The 23,399-nt window shown below is 47.2% G+C and overlaps 1 protein-coding gene across 4 annotated transcripts; it reads right to left on the reverse strand.

Annotated features, from left to right (window-relative positions):
* Window positions 1-5,373: 5,373 nt before the first annotated feature.
* On the reverse strand, window positions 5,374-23,164 carry GTPBP1 (GTP binding protein 1). 4 transcript variants are annotated; one of them, XM_061363506.1, is made up of 15 exons: window positions 22,786-22,881; window positions 21,389-21,553; window positions 19,828-20,261; window positions 17,356-17,467; window positions 14,670-14,850; window positions 13,294-13,642; window positions 12,726-12,849; window positions 10,655-10,769; window positions 10,059-10,203; window positions 9,729-9,911; window positions 8,805-8,940; window positions 8,052-8,230; window positions 7,312-7,509; window positions 6,172-6,213; window positions 5,374-5,757 (listed from the first exon to the last, which is right to left on the reverse strand). In XM_061363506.1, the coding sequence occupies exons 4-15, from the start codon at window positions 17,459-17,461 to the stop codon at window positions 5,665-5,667; spliced, it is 1,851 nt and encodes a 616-aa protein (XP_061219490.1). In that variant the 5' UTR covers window positions 17,462-17,467; window positions 19,828-20,261; window positions 21,389-21,553; window positions 22,786-22,881; the 3' UTR covers window positions 5,374-5,664. The 4 variants fall into 4 exon arrangements, with proteins under 4 accessions (XP_061219490.1, XP_061219499.1, XP_061219469.1 ...); XM_061363515.1 differs by lacking the exon at window positions 19,828-20,261; XM_061363485.1 differs by lacking the exons at window positions 19,828-20,261; window positions 21,389-21,553 and having other exon boundaries at window positions 22,786-23,164.
* Window positions 23,165-23,399: the final 235 nt, after the last annotated feature.

Below are 23,399 nucleotides of genomic sequence, written 5' to 3' on the forward strand. Positions count from 1 at the left end.
CTAGAATAAGATGAGCAGAACTGTTTAAGATACAGGCCTTGAGTTGCTGGTGGCTTGGTAGCTGAACCTGGGAGACAAGGTCCTCTGTGGACTGCTGCCTGGCAGGATGCTGGAGATCCTGCCCTCCTTGCTCCGGAGACATCCTCCGAGACTGCAATGTGTGGCTGTGGCCTCTTGTCCATCATGTGTATAGGTGACTGCCTGCAGTGAGCTGGAGCCCTGCCCCACTCTCTCCATGGGTGGGAGATGGGGCAATCCCCAGGGCCTGCAGGGGCCAGCATGCTCCTGCACCTTGGGGGGCACTGGGGCCTCCCCCACCTGCGGTGCTCAGGGCTGCCTCTGTCACCTCCTGGTCCCCAGTGGCAGATGGCTGGCACAGGGTGATCTCCTTTCCCTGCTGCCTCCTCCTGACCAGCGTGGCTCGTTCCCTGACCGTGCTGGAAGAGGATGGGGAGTTCTGCCTGCAGTGGGCATGTAACTCCTGCCTCTATCCATAGGGGTGTGATAGGGGGCAGCAGGAAGTCCTTCCCTGTGGCAGGGGACTGCAGGACGGTTGCATGGGGACCTTCCCTGAGCTGAGGAGTGCCAGGGCCATCTGGCCACTCTGCTTCCTGGCTGCCTGCATCACCCCTAATTTGGCTTTCTTGGATGGCATTTAAAACCTCCACATTTGTCATGTATTTTGTTGAAATAAAAGCTAAAGAAAGAGCTCATGTTTAGTGTTTTGGCCCTATCTGATGCTGGCATCATCCTTCCCCTGGCACCACCAGCAGTTAGGGGTGCACAATGAATTGATTCTTATATGGTCTTTTCTGCTTGAAGCACTGTAGGGTGAGGGATAAAAAGGAGGGGAATGGGCTGAAGAAGTGTCTCCCTTCGGCATGCTCCAGTGTCCACTGGGCAGAGGGGCTGAGTTCTGACCCACTCCATGCCACATGGAGGGGATGAGGATGATGTGAGCACACCCCTTCTGGAGGGGTCTTTTTGCTCCGAGCTAGGAATGGGAGCCTGAAGCGTGCAGCCCCATCTCCAGCAGCTTAAAGTGACCCCATGGAGCTCTCCGCAGCACTGGGATGCCCTGCTGCTGGGAGAAAGCAGATCCACAGCCAGATCCAGCAAGGATAAATTCTCTCCTATATTGAGCATAGTCTTAATTCTTGGCAGCCACAGCCAGAGTTATTTTAAACTTGTCTGCAGCTGCCTGCTTGCCTGGGAGTCATGTCCATGAGTGCCCTGCGCACAGGGTGTTGTGCTTTTATAAATGCATAGGCCTGGCCTGGGTTGGGCAGAGCAGCCCCTGTATTTGAGTGATAGAGAGATGAAGCTCTCCCCCTTCCCCAGGGGTTCTTTGGCTGCTGGAGCAAATGCCATAACCACAAGGCTGGAAAACCCCTTTTCTTACTTCCCTTCTAGCTCCCTGCCCTCTGGGTTGGGCTGCCAGGATTGCTTTTGTGGTAAATCAGGCATGGTGGTGAGAGGTGGGAAAGGGGGAACCTCTTTCCCCAAGAATGGAACTGGAGCTGGGTCTCAGCTTCTTCCAAGGGGCTGTTAACCGCTGGCTATGGGGTAGGGAGCATTTGGCTTTACAGGGCAAGCCTGCCCTGTCCAGCAGAGATAAAAGTGTGCTGTTCTGAGGTAAAAACCCCTGGAGCCAGGGTTTATGCCCTTCTCCAGGGGTTAGTGCTGGTTTTGGGGGTCTCCTCATGGCAACTGCATGAGGAGTCCCAGGAAGGCATGGTGAGACTACACATGGTTTGTCAGCACCCAAGCTCTGCTCACGGGTGCCAGACTGGAGTCAGAGCACTCAGGCAGCTGCTCTCCATTGCTGCAACACCTTCCTGGGCTGCAGAGGGAAGGAAGGCACATCAAACCGCTGCTTCAGCACATGCATCTCTGGCCAGGGGTATTTCATCCTTGTGCTGCTGCAGGTGAGCCTGGTATGGCAGGAGACATGGGAAACAGCGGTCAGAGCAGATTTCCCTTATTTTACTTCATTTCTGTCCTCTGCTCTCCCTCCTCAGTTTGCCCTGCCCAGGAGATGTTTGTGTTTGATACTGTAGCCTGTTGCAAATGCTGCACTGTTTTGTTCATCTTACTTTTTAATCAACAGATTGTAATTTATGCCTGTGCAAGAAAAAAAAATAATACCAAGACAAATAAATTATATCAAAAACTGCTGCGAGTGTTTTGGATGTGATGTAGGTGAATTTGCTGGTGGGACTGATGCACAAGCTATTCCTGTAGCATTTCTATGTATTCTTATGGCAAATCCTTATTTTCTAGCCTGACATACTAACTCTAGGGCAGAAGTTTTTACACCCGTTATCAAACAGACTCTGGGATGCAAAACCAGCATGGAATAATGATGAAAACAAGACTTAAAATCCTAAGGAATTCAAATCATTAGTAACTTCCAGTAAGTAGTCTGTGGTGGTCCATGCCTGCGTGCTCATTCCATCCTGCTGTGACCACCACCCACTCCCTGGACATCCATCCATACTGTGCCTTATCATGGGTAGGAGCAGAGCCAGGCTGGGCCCTGAGGAGTGGCACATGAGACTGAGGCAGCAGGGAAGGCAAGGACAAAGCCTGACCTATCTCACAAGTTAAGGGTAGCTGCAGGTTGCTTTCTTTTCCTGAAACGTGGGCTGTAAATTACTCAGGAGGCAGCTAAAGAGCAAGTAGAAAGGAAGTACTTAATTGTTCTCACCGTGAGGAAGTTAACCTGAGCATAAAGAAAACCAGCTGCAGAAAGGGAAATTGGACTGGCTTGAGCTTGAGGAGAGTCACACCAGTATCTGCTTAACCAAGATGGGCTGGAGGCAGGCTTGTGTTCATGTGTGCCCATGCAGTTGTTCACTGGCCACCCCAGGGAAGGGTGTTGTTCTCTGCTGGCCCTGGACCAGCCCTCTTGAGGAGCAGAAGGGATGCATGGGCCTTTCCTCCATCTACACCAGCTCCCAGTCCAACACATACCTTTGAAAGAGCTGTGCAGGGCAGGAACAGCCTTCATGAGCCTCTGAGATCAACTGAGGTGGCAGGAAAAGACCCATTCCAAGCCCTGGAGACTCCTGCTGTATTTACACAAACAGGTGAGGGGCAAGTCCTAGCTAGGGCACACGGAGCACAGGCTTACACAGGCAATGGAAGTGCTGTACTGTACCTGCATCCTCTGGCAGTGTCTCTGATGGAGCTGGCCTCAAGTGATTTGCTATAGCAGCTCTTCACACACACATGTATATGTCTCACACAACATAGCTCATACCATGCAAGCATTCTCATTTCATCTCTCTGCCACCAAGAAGCACTTAAAAGCTGTCAGGCCTATACATATACAGAGGCTCAGCAGCACTCTCCTGTGGTGTGGTACGGCATGCCCTACCCTGCCTTCACTACAAATGGAGCCAGCAAAAGAGCCTGGTGCCAGGCAAACCCTCTTGGTCTGGCTTTCGGCATTGCAGCGGCAAGCGCTGGTTTTCCAGAAGGACAAACTGCAACAAGACATACTTTAACTTGGAACAAACTTCTTTAAAATTTATTTTATAGATCACCCCAGCCTGAGTGATCTTTAAATGCTGGTCACAAAAGAGAGATCACACCACCTCCTTTGCACAAACTGAAGTAAATCCTCTTCCAGTCTCGGCAGTCTCCTTCATTCGGAGCACAAGGAATGGAGAAAGAGAAAACCGCCTTGCGTTCCCTGCTCCACTCAGACGCAGAGGGCAGTGAAATCAGATGCAGTTTGATGCTGCTACAGGGCCAGAAGACAACCCAGCTAGGCCCTCGTGCCCTGCCTGGCAACACTTCACACCTTCTCACAATGCGGGTGCTGTTAGTGTTGTAGCTGCCTATAGCTCCTCCCTCGCCAGGAGAGTGCTGGTATTTAGGCACATAGCTTGGAAAGGACTGACTGACCACCCCTTCCACCATGCTCAAGCCACTGCAGTCCCTAAGGCAAAGTACCCTCGTCTCCAAATCACGTTCCTCACCTCTCCCATGCCACTTAATGCTCTTGGAGTGCTGGTGCTGGCATCGGGAAACGTGCTCTCCCCTCCAGAGGCCTGCTGTTGCTCAATCAGCCTACCCCAAATCACAAGGTGAACTGGAATGAACTCCACGCAGGTGTCACAAAGTGAGAAACAGGAACAACCCGCTAAGGAGGAGCAGACACCTTACAGTCACCCTCTAATTAGAACAGAATCCTTCACTGGAGGAGGAAGCCCTCAAAGAAACCGAGGCTGACCGCACGCACCGGCTGGGGAGAGCACCGATTTGCTGAGCATGCCACCTCCTCCCTCAAAACGTGCCCATACTTCCACAGCTCACCACAAGCCGGCAGAGGAGAACTCCTGTCCTTCCAGGAGCCAAGAGGCAGGGTTAGAAGAGAAATCTAAATAAGCAGGGAATTGATCACGTGCACAACCCAGGGTTAACGAACACCGTAACAATGAAGTTAATTCAAAGACCGTCCTTGCAGGGCCTTCCTAGAAAAGCCAGAATTTGTCATTAAAAAAAATTACAATCTTTTCTTTAAAGAAAAAAAAAGAAAGAAAGAAAAATTACCATGTACTTCCAAACCTGAAAGTACTTCTGTAAGTTCGGTACCCATCCATCACTGCCCTCTTCGGCCGAGAGGGGAGAAGACAAATCCTACCGCTGTCATGGCAATGTCTGGGCAGTGAGTTCCAGAAAAGATTTAGGAAATACTGGAGTAAACAAAACCAAGGGGAGGTCACGTTTGCCTGGTGTCTCTGTTCCAAAGGTGTGTAACCACCTGTGATCTCTGTCCATCGAGGTGAGGTGGCTTTCTCTGGCTCTAGAGACAGAGCACATGTTCCTACAATATATTAATACTGTCAACTGAGCTGCTGCAGCCTTGAGAGGCAGCTTTGATTTAATCCAATGTGCACGGAGCAAACAATGAGGAAAAGCAGCATGATGGGAAGGGAACAGGATGGGCAAATGCCTGCCCATTTAATTCTGTCTCTAAATAAAATTTTAAGTGCTATTAATGTATTTCAGACAGTTTTTCAGTATGGGATTCCTCAACATCAAAAACTGCTTTCCAATTTGTTTCCCTGTCAGATCTCCAAAGTAACTTTTTCTTATCATCTCCTTCAGTCACTACATTATATTAAACCCACTTAGAATCCAGAAATTTGGCACGGGGGCTCAGTGGCGAGGAAACAATGCCCTGTGGAGCCATCCTAAGCGACGTGTTCTAACCTTCACAAGTCTGGAATTTCCAGCGTCTGATAACCCTGGATCTGAGACAGCAAAGAGGAGGAGAGCAGCGAGTCCTGTGGACAGAATGGGGTGAGGGAGGAGGGAGGCAGCTAACTGGCTCTTCGCAGTTCTATCCAGACTCTCCTCTCATCTTCATGCACACAAAATATAATAAAAACTAAGAATAAAAACTAAGCCCATGATGTACAAAAATGTGTCACTAGGGGGAGGAGGAAGGTGTCAGTTACTCAGTTCTGTGTGTCTCATCACCTTCATTAGCTTATAAATTATTCTCCTCTCCATCGCCTCTTTCAGAGAGGAGGGACGATTCTTCTGCAGCCAATCAGCTGGATGGGTTTTGGTTTAAGCTGCTCTCGATCTTTTGGATAATAGATGAAGGGAAGGGGAGGAATTCCTCAGAGGGAGGAGTAAGAAATTTCAGCAGCCACTGGCAGGAGTCACACAGGCTCCCTGAGACTTCACTTTATGGCGCTGACCTCCACGTCGCCGTCCTCCTCCTCCGACTTTAGACTGAAAAACAAGAAGATGCACTTTAATGCACAGCAACCCCTGAATCAGAATCCAGATGGATTACACACACATCCGGACAAGCAGCAGGGCAGCTGGGAGTGATGAGCTTCCTACCACTGCAGGAAGGAGATAAGGCAGGCAGACACACTATGAAGAAAGGAGGAGAGACAGATACCCTGTGAAATTCAGGTCTTCAAGCTGGAGAGGACCCGATTTCCTAATTTTATGACTGCTTTACTCCCATGACAGTCATCAGGTACCATGGGGATCAGCACCTGGGAAATCGAGGCCTCAGGCTCCCTTGGCTTTATGCAGAATGGAAGGAAAGTCCCTGCCCCCCTTCCCCTTTTTAACCTGACTGTTCCCAGCCTCAGGCCAGCAAACCCACCGCTCTCTTTTAAAGCAGCCAAATACCTTATTGCCCTCACAGACGTGGGGCTCTTCATCCAATGCAGGCTGAGGGGAAGCAGCAAAGAGAGAGAGCAAAGGTAAGCAAGAAGAAAAGCAACAGACTCTCAGGGGGAGGGGGGAAACAGCAAGCTGGGAGCACTATTTACAACCACAGAGATGCTACATCAGGATAAGAAGGAGATAAGGAGATGGGGGATCAGCAAGAAGACACAGGCAAATGAGAGAACCACTGCCAGAGGGCCCTCTTTCAGCAGCCAGCCTGCCTCAAGAGGTCTTGATTTGACCAATGGCAACTAAGATAGCTAAAATTAAGGGGGGTAGCAGTGACCAAATCTCAGAGTCAGTTCCTGAACTTTTCACTTACTAGAAAAGCATACTAAAAGGAAAAGACCTTTCTTCTACCAGTAATAAAGCTGATAAATAGCTCCCAAAGCCTGCAGTTGGAACTGAGCTCCTTTCAGACCAGAAAGGCCAGGTATCCTTCTTGGACAAGCTGAGCTGAGAAGTACTAACCAACAAAAGAACCTAGGTGAATTTCTTTAGGAAGAGATACGTCTTTCCTTCTTAGATGCCTTCATCCTCCTTCCTTGACAACGCAAGTGACCTGTGCCTAACAGTAGTATTTAGCTCGTAATTTCCCTAGTGTAGGGATGTTCTACCTCCCATTCAGAAAGCAGAAATGTATTCTGTGACTGGCTGTTAGATGCTCCACTAGTTCAGCTACTGGGTGTATGGACATGTTCTTCACTGTGAGCAGAGTCAAGCAGTAAAACAGGTTGCCAAGGGAGGCTGTGCAGTCTTCCTTCTTGGAAATTTGCAAGGCATGACTGGAAAAAACCCTGAGCAACCCTGGTCTGACCTCACAGCTAATCCTTCTTAGAGCAGGAGGTTAAAGTAGACACTTCCTGAGGTCCAACCTGAATTGAGGTCCAACCTAAGCTGCTACCTGCTGAAAGGTCAGCCATGAGCAGTCATCCAGCCATCAGAATTTTGCTTTCTGCTCTAAGACTACTTATATTTCTCTGTTTCTGTGGCACACTGAGTCCCAAGGTGAGGGGACAATGCCTGTGCTTTAGAGTACCCTTCTTCCAATAGAAGAAACCAGGGTGTAAACAGCTAGGACAAACATGGTATTTTCCTCACCAATGGCTGCAGGGCAGGAGGTGTCAGTGGCGCTGCAGCTGTTGACGGGGCCTCGTCCCCAGCTGGTGGGCCCCCAGATGCTGTCCCAGCTGGGGGAACACCATCCTCTCGTTTCATAACGGCTCCCTTCTTGGTTGACTGCATTTTGATCTGCTGTGGCTTGGAGTTCATTGGGGAATTATTGGTGGTCTGGAGTAACTGCAAATTGCAAAGGGAGAGGCCAAGATCAGCATTAACATACCTGGGCCAATCTGGTAAGTTTCAATGCTGCTTTTTAACAAAAAAGCCCAAGAGAATTCATACCAATAGCCATCGAGAGAAGAATGCAGCAGCAGCTATTCAAAGAAAACTAGGTCTCTGAGCTGCCCTCAAGTACCCTTACAGAATGGAAAGGACCACTCAGCTGAGATGACACTCAACCCTCCACAACATGACTCAAAGGGACCAGCTACCAGGAAGAGAATGAGCTACCACAAAGGGACCAGCTACTGTCAGAAATAAACTGAGCCGTAAGAACCAGAGGCATCTGGCTCACCTCCCACCTTCACATTCCTTCATTCACATCAGCTAAAGACCCACCATACAACAAAGCACACTGCTCATGTGTAACCCATGGGCTGATGTTTGCAACTGAAGGACAGCCTCTTCCCTCATTTTCCAGAGCTATCCAGATTATCCTGCTGGCTTCAGTGCCAAAAGTAGCTAATTGGGAAAAAAAACCCCAACTCTTCAGGCTTTACCTTAGTGATGGTACCCACAGCTTTGGTGCGGCCTTCACGGAAGACCAGCCGCTGGTCTATGTGTAGGTATTCTGGGGTTTTGATGAAGCGGAAGTGCACCGTGGCTTTGTCCCCTGTCCTCAGGCAGTCCTTGTCCATGCTGAGAATCGTGGCTGTCTGACGGATGCTGCCACAATGCACTGTGAATGGAAGGCATGAAGGCTTTCAGCAGCCAGCACCATTAGGGGAATAAACTCCAGAGACGTATTTAAGGCAGCTCTCGCTACCCTACAGCTAACAGGGTGAGTCTGGAACGTAAAAATCTACTGTGTAGCAAAAACTATAGGGGTCACACAGCTGCCTTTGTTCAGTCCTCGAAAAGAAAACACACATAAGCTAGAACAGCCACCTCCAAATGGAGACTTGCCTGAAGAACCCTCAACAGAATCCTACACACCAAGCAGCTGGAACTAAAGGACTCAAAATGAGTCCTTCCATCAGCATTTGAAGCTGAACAATCTTTGCAGTGTGGAGATCTGTCTCAGGCAGGCTCTAAGTACACTTGGAGTCACACATCCCCTTTTTACTTACAGCCTCCCCCATTCTCTGTCAGATCCCTCCCCTCTCTCTAACACATTGCTGGCAAAGGTAAAAACACAAACTATGGCGTATATTCAGGTTCACAGACCTGCAGGAGCAAAATTACCTCAGGCTAGAACTGATAGAAACTGTTACCACTGGGAAACAAAGGTGAGACAACACTGAGACACGTACCCATGGCTTGATACCGTGGGCTGATGGTGGTGGGATGATGGAGCACCAGAATCTCTGCTTCAAACTCCCACGATGCTTGTGGATTCAGGCGGGGTGACACCATTACCATGCCTTTCCGGATGGAAGAACGCTTGATCTGAAAAGTAGAGACACATAAAAACTTGTCTGATTCTCCAGGGAAGAAATTTGTTTCTCTGGCTGACTGCATTCAGAAGGATGCTAAGGGATTTCCCAGATGCTCACCAACTCATGCTCACCAAAAGGCAAAAGCAAGAACTGTTTAGCACTGTGTAATGATGCTATGCAAAGGCTGCAAAAATCAAGTTCAGCTGAATTTTCTAAGGAAGCTTTAGAGTGCTGGGAATGCTTGACACTAACACAGAAGTTTTAACTCACTGATCCTTTAAAAGCAAAATACACAGCCTGCTTGTGTATTATCCAAGCAGATGATCTCTCTGAAAGTGTGATGTCTGTTAACACAACACGATAAGCCTAACACATGAAGTTTGGTATAGCCTAAATTATATCCCCTTAAAATCAGTGCAGCATTTATTGACAGAAACCTTCTGCAAGAGGAATCACATCAAATGCTGCTAATTGTTAAACCCCAAATCATACAGTTGGTCCTACAAGCTGAGAGGAATAGTGCAAATACACTGCCCAGGACACTAATGCAGTTCTAGCACAAAGGGAAACTTCTTTCAATGCCTCCACTTCGTTCGACATCTCCAACCCTAACCATCATTACCTTGAGTCCCACTGCTACCACCTGGCAGCTGTAAGGTGGAACAATCGGGATGTGGGACCCAAAAAAGCTCTTAGGGATTTTATTCAGTTGCAAAATGAGGCAGCTGAGGTTTGCAGAAGCAGTCGTATTGCAGCAAGTCCAAGAGCACTCTGAGGGTTTAGAACCAACCATCTCACCTTTTTCAAAGCAAAGGAGGCAGTCTGGCCTCCCCGCACTTCTTTGACGGGCATTCTCTTGCGGTGGATGGACTTGACAGCAATAGGTAGGAAGTTGCCAAGGGGATCTGGCCCCAGTAGCAGGGTGTCATTTAGCTTGATGAGGCCTCTCAGTGTTGTCCCAGACACCACTGTTCCTACACCCTACACCAAAAAAAAGGAATGTTACTGTTTGTAACTGAGGTTACTTGACCACGCTAGCAGAAGAGCTCTAGAACTCCCCTCTCTAGGGAAGATACCTTCTTCAACCTAGAACAGGCAGAAAATTCTTCCAAATAGCAGGCCCCTTACCGGGACAGAGTAAGTATCATCTATCTGGAATTCTGCTGGCTCTTCTTCCCTGTAACTAGTCCGTGGAGACAAGAGATTAAGAAACATCTTCAGTAAATCTAGGTTCTCCCCGGTGACATTGGAAATCTGGAAAATGGGGCACATCCTGTAAAGGAAAATTGATGAAAACGGAGTTAGCTCACCTCCCTGCCTGGGATTCCACGCGTAGGAGACATCCAAAATCTCGGGACTGAATACACAGTGCTAGGAAGGGAGAGCCTGGCAAGCAGTCAGAGGCACAACACCCCACTTTTGTAAACCTGTAACATTGCCTCTGCCTTCTAATGACATTCAGGAAAAGGTGTAAGGTTCCAAGACTGAAGGAAGCCGAATACCCTGCCATCTTCTGCAGACTGCCCAGAAGCAGCTTCTCACTTGTCTCAGAGAGGGGAACACAAGCAGGTCAACCTCAGAATCAACACATTCTTATGGTATCAACACACCACATGGCAGATGCAACCTTCACACATCTAAACAATGAGACTCTCTTTCTGAATCTTCTCGCCCAGTCTTCAAATAGGATCAAAAGAGAAACAACTCTCCTCTACTCCCATTACCTCTCTGAGCTGAAGTTGGAGGCTGTTACAATGACATCATCCTTGCTCTGAACCAGCACGGGAATCTTCCTGCACCCTGGGGACTTCAGCAGACGCTGTAACAGCTTCAGGGTTTCTTAAAGGGTGAAATGAATATTGTTAGGGAAGCACCTCCCGTCTTCGCAGATCTCTTTTGTGGGGTCTCTCCCCAAAGGGAGACTGGTGTTTTTGCCACACATAGACAGGAGAAGATGACTAAAGGTGTGTGAGTGAGACTATGAGTTTGCTACAGCCCAGGTGGGACTTAGGAACCATTCCATCTTCCATTTCGTGCCAGATAGCCTGCTGCCAAGCAACACCATACATGAACAGGCATACATGTTTGCATCGGCAAGTGCAATGGTGTGAAGTAGACTTTTTATAGATGTCTACTAAATATCTTTAAGCAGTTAAAAGATTTTTCCTCTTCCTAGAAAGGGTTTTTCATATTGAAATCAATGAAACCCAGCAGCACTCAGGAACTGAAATATTTGAGAACATGTGAATTAGAAATCGGTGTTGACCAAACAAAACTTGGCACACTTTCTCTGACAATCAACCTGCCCTAGAAGGTTAGAGAAGCATGAAAGGGGCAAAGATCACCGTCATAGACAGGGACAATGTAGGTGGATCAGGTATGTATTAGAAATAAATACCTTGGGAAAAATCTCAGGGCTCCCAACTTTGATCTTTTGCCTCTTTTAAATATATTTTCTAAGCCTCATACTTATCAGCCAGCAGGGGCATTAACCTGATGCACTGGCATCAGCCTCCTGCAAAGTGCCTTACAACAGATGAGGGGGAAAAAAAGGCGAGTAAGGGCTTAAAAGAGCAAATCATTTCTATTCTACAATTGTCATCCAATTAGACTGTTTTTGTGAACAAATAATTGCCTATGGGAAAGTAATGTTTTGGATACAGAAACACATCTAATCATGCTATCTGCTCTTCACAGATACATTTGAGTCAAATCTTGTGTCTATTTAATTTAAACAGAACATGACACGGGAGTGACTTCTCCCAAAAGCAGCTCTTCTCACCCTGAGCCAATGTTCTCCTTTCCCAGTTATTATCTTATGGTTAGGCCTTATATTTATTTGCCAAACATATGTTACAGAGACATTTAGATTGCCTTCTGATCACATGCATCTGTTTACCTGAAACATAGTTAGGATTTTTACAGTAATGAACTAACCACAGACAATGAACTAACCACATACAGTACCAGGAGCATTCACTTTCCTGATTCTTAGGACTGATTATAAAAAAACCACCCCCACCATTGCTGCAATTAACCACAGCATGCTCCTGGAGCTGTGGGAAACAAATTAAGAGCATTTTAAAGGTGAGAGCTGGCCACAGCCTGAAAAAAGTGTAGGTTAAAGGGACACTGCTGGGGTTAGAGGTGCTGCTTTAACTGCTGCCGAGCAAAAAAGTCACAAGCCCCCTAGCCCCTGCTGCTCACTGCCTTCCCCACTTGTCTAGTCCAGTCCAGTCCTGCTAACATAGCCCATATATGCAGCTGCTTTGAACCATGTATTACCTGCTGGTTGGCTGTTCAGAGGAAGGAGCTGCTGTAGTTATGTCAGATTATCTGAGAAGTACCCAGGGGAGCAGGATGTAAGAGCAGCTGCCCCTTCAATTAACGGCTGCTGGTAAACAAGTTTGACCACAGCTTAAGATCGCATTCAAATGGTGGGCAAGAAGGAAAGCAGCTTTCAAGAGAGGTTCCAGACTTTCCCTGCAGACTTAAATACCCAGAGGGAAAGCAAAGCCACAACCCTAATTGTATGCTTCTCCCCTTAGAGCCCATGTAGAAACATTTTCATGTTGCCCAGCTGAGTCCCCCAACTTGGTTCATTTTGAAACAGTGACTATGAGTGAACTGCCTGCAAAATGGGCCAGGGAAAAGGATAGATATCTGGGAAGGGTTTAAGGTGCAGTCAAAACAGATAAAGCAGCTTTCCTCCAGCAGTAATTCCTCAACCCATGCAGAGGACAACAGAACATTCAGAGGTAAGAAACAGCCCTGGAGAGAGCGTGTAGGACTCACCTTGCAGGATGTTGGCAGGGCACATGTCAATCTTGGTCACTACAACAAAGACGGGAACATTAAGTGCAAGTGCCAGGCCCAAGTGCTCCTTGGTCATTCCAACAATCCCAGCATTACTGCCAACCTACACCAGGGAAACAAGATACACGGACGTAAATGTTCCTCCTGCTGTAAACTGGGTTACAGAGAAAGCCTTGTGTCAGACATGCACTAGGCTGTGATTAGGTAGTAGATGTGTCATTGTGACTGTATAAGCAGACCCATCTAATTTCAAGTGCTGTTGGACGATGGCTAAGGGCTAATTTCTCCTCAGTTTTAACAAGGTTTTCTGGAATTCAGAAATCTTTCCGTTTTCAAGAATCTTATGTCTGCTTGGGACTGACAGTCCTGGGGCACTTGCCTCAGAGTCTTGGTGAGGTACCCACAGTGGCTTCTGCTCTCCCCTTCTGCGAGATGCTGCCTCCCTCCACAACCCCCCAGGGACTATACAGTAGATTAGAAATCGAGGCTGTCAAAGCTGTGAACAGCCCCACTCCTGCTGGTACAATACATCCTTTTTGCTACCTACCATAAGCATGCAGAAGTCAGGTAAATGGCCAGTCATGCCAAAGACGGTGGTTTTCAGGTACTTTTCATGACCAGCCAGGTCAATGAAAGTAATGACCTTGGTGGATTTCTCACAGATCTTTGTCCATTCCAAGCTGCCACCATGGCTGTCAGGCTTGTTCACCACATTGCCCTCACTGTCGAAGCCCAGAATGTCGTTGCCCACACTGCTGGTGCGTCCTGACTCAATCTCATGCTTATGGCGGAACAGTTTTTGCCGAGCAAAGCCTCGGCCATTGTCTAGTTCACCATGCGTCAAGACACCTAGCAATGTGCTTTTTCCTGCATCCACATTGCCAACCACTGCTACCCTGGAGGGGGAAGCAAAAAGGAATCTGGTAAAATATAATACGCGAAGAAACAAACAATCAAGATGAAACCAACCCCAAACATCACTGCTCATGTAAATAATGAGAGTTTGTTCTCCCTAAACCTCACAGAGTCAAAAATGTTACACCTTCACAAGCAGAGATTCTTTGACAGTTATTAGCTAACAGTGGAGATCCCAGATTCTGAGAAGTGGGATGTGAAAGACTGTGGAAACAAATCACTGGTGTCCAGAACACAGTCAGACATTGCTTGATGCCATACAGTGTATCTCTCCCAATTCCTAGTCTCTTCTATCCAGCATACCCACTGTGGCAAATCAAAAGATTAAATCCCCACTTGGTCTGAAATATCTCTGCCTTTCTCATATTCCTCACATTGCAATAGCACCAGGTGCTAGGGAGAGCACAGAAATTTACATTGCTGTTCCCAGGAAAGGAAAAGCTCAGACAACAATGAAACATTTGTGGGGAAAAGCCTCTCCTACAACAATCTCCTTCCTTGTCTCTGATAAAGGTGGTTATTATGGCTGTTGGTAAATGTTGGAAATCCATTCCATCCATCTCAAGTCATGTTACACAAGCTATTATATGTTCATTAAAAGGTGGCTTGGATCACCATAGTCTTGGAATAGAACTGAACCCTTAGTCAAAAGCGCTGTGTTCCAGCAGTGTGCATATATGTACATACATACAGACACACGTGCACATGTGACTCCCTACTGGGATTCCAGCACACAAAAGATCCCAAACTGTGAAGCCGTCACCCAGACAGCAACAGCCCTTAGCTAAACACAGGCAAACCTCCACAAGCAGTTTGTTCACAAAACCAACAGCAACAACAACAAAATGGCAATTTCATTAGTAAGGAGTGGTCAAGCTCAATTCCCTTTGTTGGGTAGCTACAACACCCAGACTCAAATCAGCGTTGCTGGCTCAGCATCACACACTGCTCACAGGGTAGAAATGCAGCCAGGCTGCTGACTAACCCTGTCTCCACCTGGCTCCTCACCTGACCTCCAGGAAGTCGTTGTCACCCACACGTTTCCGAACCAGGTAGTCGCGCACCTTTCCCCCCGCCTCCTGGTGCTCCCGCAGGAGGATCACATCTGCCTCGATCTGCTCTGCCATGCTCTTCAACGTGGCATAGGATGCTTCCATGTCTGCCTCGCTCAGACCGTATTCAGTCCCATCTAGTGTGATGTTGGGGAGACAAAGAACAATCAGCGAGCACCACCTTGCAATGGCCAGCAGCTATGTCATTCTGCCTGGGACTTTCGCACTGATTGGGATTTATATGTGGCTGGAAATGTCAGCCATGTAAACAGAATAAGCATCCTTTGCCCCAAATAACTAAGGACTGTCTTCATGCTAAGTCTTCAGAGATACTAGAAAAGCAGCATCTGTCATCTAGACGAGTTTTCTTCACAATTTCTACAAGCAAATACTTAGGGATTGGCAAGAAAGAAACATTTCTGTCTGATCCCCTTACTTCACATGGTGAAGATAGTTTGTGTGTAATCACATCCTGAAGGTATTTTGCATGCCGTTTCCTTCAGTCAGATAAAACATCTTATCTCACATTGTAATCGATGGAAAAACATTAAAAGGAAAGCTCCGACTGAAATATCATCACAATTAACCAGTGAACGTGGGACCAATTTAAACAATCAGCTTATTTTATGAAACCACATCCCAAATACATATTTTTGGCAAGTCTTCCCTGCACAGCAGTTTCTTCAGAATCCTACATTCTCCAGTTAAAACAATGTTTTTTGGCATGTCTCATTGCCTTCGCCCTGGCACTTGAAAGAATTGCTGACAGAGAAAAACAAAGAGGCACTGCTGCCTCTGAACAGCTCACCCAGGCAAAGAACTGACAGTGAGAGCAAGCCTGTGGCAACTATCGAGACCATTTCAAGGCCACCATAGCTCTTGGCTCCTCTACTAACCCAGGTGTTGACAAGCTGCATGGATTTCAGACCAGAATCTCGTCTGTGGTAAAAAAAACCCTCAACAAAGGTGGAAAGCTACACCGCACCTGGATGACCAAAGCTATTGCTGTATGCGCATTCATATGCATGGCTGACTCATCAGCTGATGAGCAGTAACTGCAGTTTGCATGAACTAATCAGCATTTTAACTACTGCACAGCTCTCCAGTAAGTAAAGTTGCTGGGTGTTTTCTAACCTAGCTCATGAGCTGGCTGAGAAGCTGTTGAGATGGTGGAGAAAACAAAAAGCATCATGGCTGGGGTCTTGGGTTGTAGAAGGGGAATGAGTAGAGAACAGAAGAGGACAAGAGCCAAGGTATAAATGGAAAGAGAGGTTAAGAGCCAAGGGATAAATGGAAGAGGCACTACTGATGAAGCAGTGAGCTTCCTGGCAGTCTTCACTTGCTTCTCAGTCATCTGAGTTGGGTACACATGATTATCAAAATCATAAACACTCAAAGTGAATGAGAAGGAGTGACAGTGGCAGGGATATCAAGATTTGTTTTCTGTTGGCTATTGTTTCCAGTTTACAGAAAAGATCCCCATCTTCCTTGACTACACAGCAACCCAAAATGAAGTTAGACATTTTAGCTCGTATTTTAAGGTAAAAAAATGCCTACTTCTAAGTACATCAGTGCAACAACCACCAGTTAACATCCTCACAAAGTATCCTAAAAGAGAAAGCTGTTACTAGCCTGACTAGCTAGATGTCTGCTGCAAATGTGGTTATCCCAAACATCAAGAATGAGGGAAACTCACTTGGAGACAAGAACATTATGCCTGTGATACTGACTGTATGACCACTGGCCTTTTGTAGGCTTCTCTTCTACGTTAGCTTTTTCACAAGACATCAAGAAATCACCAAAAGCACACAGTTCTGAAGTAACACAGCTCTCTCCCCCCATTATCTCTGCCAACCCTGGCAGTGATGACCAGGTTTTGTACTCTTCCTCAAACTTCGTAACTGGTAAAATTTCTGATCATAACAACTTGATGTCCAGCAGATATCTAAGCTATCTGAAATGTGCCTTTAACCTTATGATAGCCACAGACAAGCTTTTTGCATCAAGAGAAACAAATTTCAGTTTCTAGCAAGGCCACGTTCAATACCATCATCAGATGTAAATATTCAGATTGTGGAGAAGACCAAAAGGCAATGTGTACTAACTGCTAAAATTCGAAAAGGCAAATGATGCAGTCACACTCAAGTGAATGTGACAATAACGGCTTCATGCTGACAAAAGTGAAACCTTTCTTTCCATGGTACAGACATACACTAACAATGTAAGTCAGTAGCATATATTTTGGTTATCCAAAGTATCTCAAATACATTCCTATGGGTTAAAAATACTGTTATTTAAAATGGAGAAGTGAACAAAACCAGTCAGAACAAGACCTCTAGCAGGCACTGAGGATGCCGCTACTAAAACTGTTACTGTAATTTCAGATCCTTCACCTTTTCCTGGTGTGCCCAGACAACTTATGACTTATTTCCAAAAAAAAGCACTTGCATGATTTTATATAAAAAAATATGTTTAGCTCCACTACATAAGAGAGTTGCTGGCAGGAATAAAATAATCTGTCCCGCATGTTCTCCTGTACTTTGTGGAGGTTTCCAAGTTCCAGCAGCAGTCCAGTTAGATGAAGTAGGCTCTTCTTGTAATTGCAATGGGTTTTGCTGTTTTCCTGAGGAAGATACACTCACCTGATCCTTGACCGATGACATAGATGGTCTCCCCACATCCCTCATCAATTCTCTCTGACATCTGCCGGAGCAAACTGTCATACTGCTCTGAAGTTGGACTCACCATCACCAGCTGGAAAGAAGATTAAATATCCATTTTCAGATGTCAAGCAAACAATTTCAAAACCAGCTTCAGTTATAAGGACAATCGATCCATGTACTTTATTGAAAGAGAAGAGCTCTTTCTCAAGGACCGCTTTTTGGTGGTTTGCTTTCAGTTGTTTTTATTAAACCAGCTTCACTGACAGCTATTTCCTTGTGACACTGCACAAGGTTATTTGCCTGAGCTCAGAGTTCATTTATGTTGCAAGATATACTTCAAAGCATGTAAGAATACCAAGCACCTCTTTTTGAAGTAACCAGTGTTTAGAAGCCACATTTAAGTGACCATCCTACTTCTGTGTAACACACGTATCCACGCAAGGAAAAGAAAGGGGAGGAGACATTTCCTCCAAACAAATTCCTTAGCTGGGTATTCCCGAATCCACTACAGGCAGTGCTGCTGCTCCCCCAGAGCATGACAGGACAGCCAGAGGAAATCAGCCAGACCTCGCTGCAGAGCACACCTAGGCACCAAAACTTACAGCATCTCTTGAGTCTTTCACATACTTGATCCCCCCTTTTGTTTTCTGAGGGGGCAGAGGGGAAGGAGAGGACACAAATAAGCATTATTTTCAAACTCCTAACAAAACTCTAAGTACTTCATGCTATAGTGCTGAGAGGCAGACATAACAAAGCACTTTGTATGAGCATTTTTGGGCATTTCACCAGTGCAGAGGTGCGGTTTTGCAAGCCAGCAGCTGTGTTACCAACAAGCTTTGACTGCAGTTATTGCAACAACCATAACTTCCTTTGATCTCCCCTACAGAGGCAACAAGAGGAGGAAAAAGTAGACAGAAACAAAGTGGAAAATGAGGACAACAGCGCTTCAGGATTTTTCTTAGAACAGCTGAGGACAGTTGCACAGAGTGGCCACAGTGGTGGCACGGCAGTGGCAGACCAAGGAGACCTCTATCACCCATTCAGGGCTGGTTGGCCACCTGCTCCCTGACTACCTATAAACTGCTGGTGGCTGAGCATCCTGGTACAGTGGCTCTCTAGCTGTTGCAATTGAAATATGCATTTCTGCTAAACAAAAAAGCACTTTTGGTACAAGCTGTTAAGTCTACCACCTACCAAGAGCCCTACGGGGAGGTGCACTTGTGCCATGCTACAACACTCAATGAAATCTGTATTTCCACTATCTGTTCTTACATACATGGTCTGAAATCATGCTCAGAACAACGTACTTTACTACACATGAAGGCAAGTCTAAAATCTGTGCTAGATTTGCCTAAAACATATAGTTTGCAGCAGTTCATAATTATTACATCTTCAAGCCTGCCCAACATTCTCTGCTAACACAGAGTGACTTGCCAGCACAGCTAAACAATGTGTATTCAAGGAATAACTACCCCTACTACCTACATAGTTGATGAAGACCTTTATTAGGGATTTAAGAGTGTAAGGGAACCCAAACCCCCACAAATAACACTTAAGCAGCTTTCAAAACTATAGCAATGCATGCATCTGGAAAACTGAAGCACAGACAGCAAGCCGTGAAGCATGGTTGGAAGCTTTAAGGCAGACAAAGCAACACTCTCCTCAAATGCTAAGGGTCTCACAATGCATTATGTGATGTATGTGTCTGCAAGGGCCAGGCAGCTACAACAGAGACCTTCACATGCCTCTGAGACACATGCCCTAAGTCTTTTAGCTGCTTGGCATGGTCTGCAAAGGGTAGCAAAGCACTCCGATGTGGAAGGCCACATAACCTTTTTACTTCATGTCACAAACGACTGAGTTTTGTCTTTATTATTTGTTCTTTTGGGTTCATTTTCTTCTTAAAGATCACTGGATGTAAATACATTTAGATGGAAACCAGCAACTGTTCAGAGACTTGATCAGGACAGAAATGGAAGGCTGTGTGTTGATATGTAGAGCTTGTTTTGCCCAGCAAGCACTTTCAGGAATTCCTGGAAGCACAGCAGACAGGCTCACTGTTTAGGCTAGTGCACCAGCACAGACTGGGACTTGGGAAGATCTATTAAATAGGCTGTCATATGCATAAAGATCAACATAATAACGGGCCACCAGTATAGAGCCACACTAACTTCCGTTTCTTCAAGTCTCCTCACCAACTTTATTTTCCTATGAGTTCAAATGCTTCAGCAGTGTGCCTGGGCAGGGTGTTGTCTAAAGTGTGAGTGGATATTTCAGACGAGCAGCTCTGTCATCTTTCTTCATGGTGCCAGGTAGGAGGGCCCAGGACTCAAACAGCATGGTACCCACACACATCAGCTCAAAACACCATTCCCTCTACTCTGATGCTTTCACTACCAGACAAGGTGCTGCTGAAGGGTGTTCCACTGGTAGACTGCCTCCAAAGTCTACCTTAGGACCGATGAAGCTTACAGATGACGCAGTGTAGTGGGGTGTCAAGAGAAGGATGTGTGGAACAAATAGCAGCTTTCATGGATCACACCTTCCAGTGTCGTTCAGTGTTTCTAACGGCTTCTGCACCCACAGCCAGTTCTGCCGTTTCCTAGGTCACTGCAAGACTTTACTCTCTGTTTTGAAGATCTCTTCAGCTAGCTTCCTGGACAGAGGGGGCCTGTTCTTTGCCATCTCTTTGGTCAAAGAGAGGCCCTCCATCTTGGCCTCTCTGCTTTTTAGCTTTGAGCAATCCCCTCCATGTTTGCACTACATAGATGTGTTTTTCAGAGGTTTTCACAAAGTCAAAAATTTCCATTTCTGTTCTTTCCACTTTGCGAAGCATTGAGCAGTTAACAGTAGGAGCCATGTGGGGTCTAGAAACCTCAGATTTCCTATAGGGCAAAGAAAGTAACAACCAGTTATTGTTTTATTCTTATGACAGCAGAAGGAAATATATCTCACAAGTTTGAGATGGCATCTCTAAAGTCCCTTCCCAAGCTCTGGGCAGAGGTGGCTCTTCCCACCTTTCCTCTGATCATATTTGGGATTAACATATGCTAGAGAGAGGTACCGGCTACAGCTGTCTGAGCTTATTCCAGGGGACAAGTTGGACCATGCATTTTCAATAAACTAGTGAGATTGAGCTCAGGGTACATCAGCACTACTGCAGGAAATCCTTACAAAAGAAGCATCCCATATCCATGAGGTGGGAAAACAATAAAGATTAAGGGCAAACGAAATACTATGTGATCTGTAGTGCTGCTCTTTACTGGACTGATGCTTTCCATGGCTGGAAGGCAATCACTAGCCATTGGGAAGTCAGGGAAAAGACACCTTCTGTAATATATTTTGCTTTCTGTTTCTGTGGACATATATAGTTCAAGTGCTAATAACATTCTGTTGTCAATGTAGATCTAATATAACTATCAGCTCTTCACTAATAGCCTTGTGTGATATGGTTTTATCCTGAAAGATTATTACTGCTGCAGTGTGTTAGTACTGGAGGGAAAATAAACACCCACTAAGATCAACACGATAATGAATTTGTGCTGATGAATCGAAGTGTTTGCTTGACCAGCTGACAAGATGCACTTGATAACTGAATCCCAAGGTGCTCCTCTAAAAAAAAGCCCACCCTACAGTGAACACCCTGGGGGAGAACAATGAGAAATGTATGCAACACAGCTAGGGGGTGGGTCAGACAGGACAGAGGTAGCAACTAGCAAACAGATTGCAGTGGGAATCACCAGTTTAAGCAGGAATTGAAGGGCAGCAATTCAACTGGGAAGACAGGAAAGATGGGGGATCAGGAGGGAGGGGCACATTAGCTTCTGCATTCTCACCATATGGGACTGCCGTTTTGAGCACATAGCAGGAGACTAACATGGAGAGATGGGACAGAGCTCACACTCTTAGCTCTCATCCAAGAGAGGGGTGAATGAAAGGTCTAGGGAAAAGACAGCAGCTGTACATTGCTATATGGAAAAGTAACTTTAATAAAGGTCAAAAACATGCTTACCTATCGTTTTCATAGTGCCTGAAGATTTCTAGGAATGGCAGACAGGCTGACAACACAAATGGAGACTGTGGGAGAAACACATTCCTCTCTCTTCGTCAAGAGTTTTGGTCAGGTTCCTGGCTGTCAAGAATCAGTGACACAGCCCTCGGCGTCCTCCTGTGCCCTCTTCCACATCAGCCACATCCAAGACAAAGCACAGATCAATATTGGCATCCTGTATCAAAATCTTGTCCAGCTCATTAAGGCATAAACAGGTGGCTCAATAGATACTGCAGCCTTGATTTCTGTTCTTGACTATCTTTTAAGACATTTTCATAACACTTGTTTTAATACAGCACCACATCATAAAATATCCGGTCATCCCCTCAAACAAAAGCTTTTGCACACCCACACATCACAATTTCTCTTTCTCCATTTTTCCACAAGGGCAAGAAAATCCAGGACTTTGGAACAACTCCAGATGGAAGCATGAAGAGGAAGGATGTCAGAAAACCGGAAGAATACACCAGCTACGCTGACTTCTGGATCACATAGTTACAAGCGGACCAAACCAAGTTTTCAAGACACTCTGGAGTGGGAGATGGCACCACAATACATCAAACCCTTGGCAGCAGCAGGTAACAGTTAAAGAAACCAGCCAACTGGGGGGGGGAATTAGAAGATAAGGTGGAAGATGTAGTCTGTGGCAAGCTCTGGCATACATGTATTACAACAATGCAAGATGAAAACGAGCACAGATTCTGACAGAAGTAAGACCACCACACAGTTTCACCGTTCAGTTCATGGGAGAAACTGCTCAAGAACAATTATTTTTGTGCCGGTATGCAAGAGCGAGGCAGCCTTGTCTCTGAGCCCTCATACTCAACGAGTTACAAACTCTGACCTGCTTCTAAGATTGTAAAGAAAGCCCCAGGAACTAGTACGACTGGCCGCAGAGATAACTACAGAGAACCAGCGCAGAGGAAAAACGTTAGACGCTAAAGCAGCCGTCAGCTTCAACCCCTGCGCTCGCTAAGAAGACGCAACACCCGCCGTAGGCACCTCCCCAGCGAGAAGGAAGGAGCCGGGCGGACAAGCCTGCTAGCTCCCTCCTTTCCCGGCCAGGGCACGGCTCGCTCTCAGCCCTAACCCAAGTTTACAGCACTTCTACCGGCCGCCTCCACACGGCTCGGCGGGCTCTGCCGCCCGGCCGGGTAATGTTGAGACCGAGGGGACCATGGGGCGATATCGCACCTCCTGCAAGGGTCCCTACCCCTCGTTCTCCTGAGGTGAAGGGCAGCGAGGAGGGGCTGGCCTCGGCTGTCGGGCCGCCCCGGGGGGCAGGCCCACAGGAAAGGTGGGCGCCAGGACGAGGGCAGCGAGGGGCCCGGCGGGGTGATGGCGGTCGCCGGGCCTACCTTACTGGTGAGGTCGATCTCGGGTTCGCCGTTGAGCGCCTCACCGTCCTCGGCGTCGAAGGCGGCTCGGAGGGGACAGGCGGCCGCTGCTACGAGAGGCCCCCCGCCCGGGGAGCCGGGCTCCGGGGCGAACATACAGGCCGGCACCGGGGAGCCCCCCACGGGGGATCGGCTCCGCTCCGCCGCCGCCATCTTCCCTATCCCGGCCCTCCTGCCCCGCCTCTCCGCCCTGGGAGGTGCGCCCGCCCCGCCCCAGGCCCGCCGAGGCGGTGCCAGCCAATCAGCGGAGGAGGAACTGGCTCATTAGCCTGTAGCCATGACGACTGTGAGCGGTGGCAATGGTTATTCATGAGGAGGGCCACGCCCCTACGAAGCGCGCGAAGCCAATGAGGGAGCCACTGCCAGCTCGGCTTGTTTTCTATATATACACACACAACAGAGCCCGCTCGACGTGTCCGGGCTGTCCTAGCCAATGGGAGAGCTGGCCCGTGTGACAAAGAAAACTAAGGGCCAATCAGACAAGAAAACACGAGCAACTGGGTGGGACTAAGAAAGATGGGGAAAGGCCCGCCCTGGTGGGTGGGCTTTCTCTGACGAGAAACCAATGAAAAAGA

Source organism: Neopsephotus bourkii, unplaced genomic scaffold (genome assembly GCF_033783945.1).
Source record: "Neopsephotus bourkii isolate Nb327-2 ecotype Australia unplaced genomic scaffold, CSIRO-AGI_Nbou_v1 NB_107, whole genome shotgun sequence".
NCBI lineage: Eukaryota > Metazoa > Chordata > Aves > Psittaciformes > Psittacidae > Neopsephotus > Neopsephotus bourkii.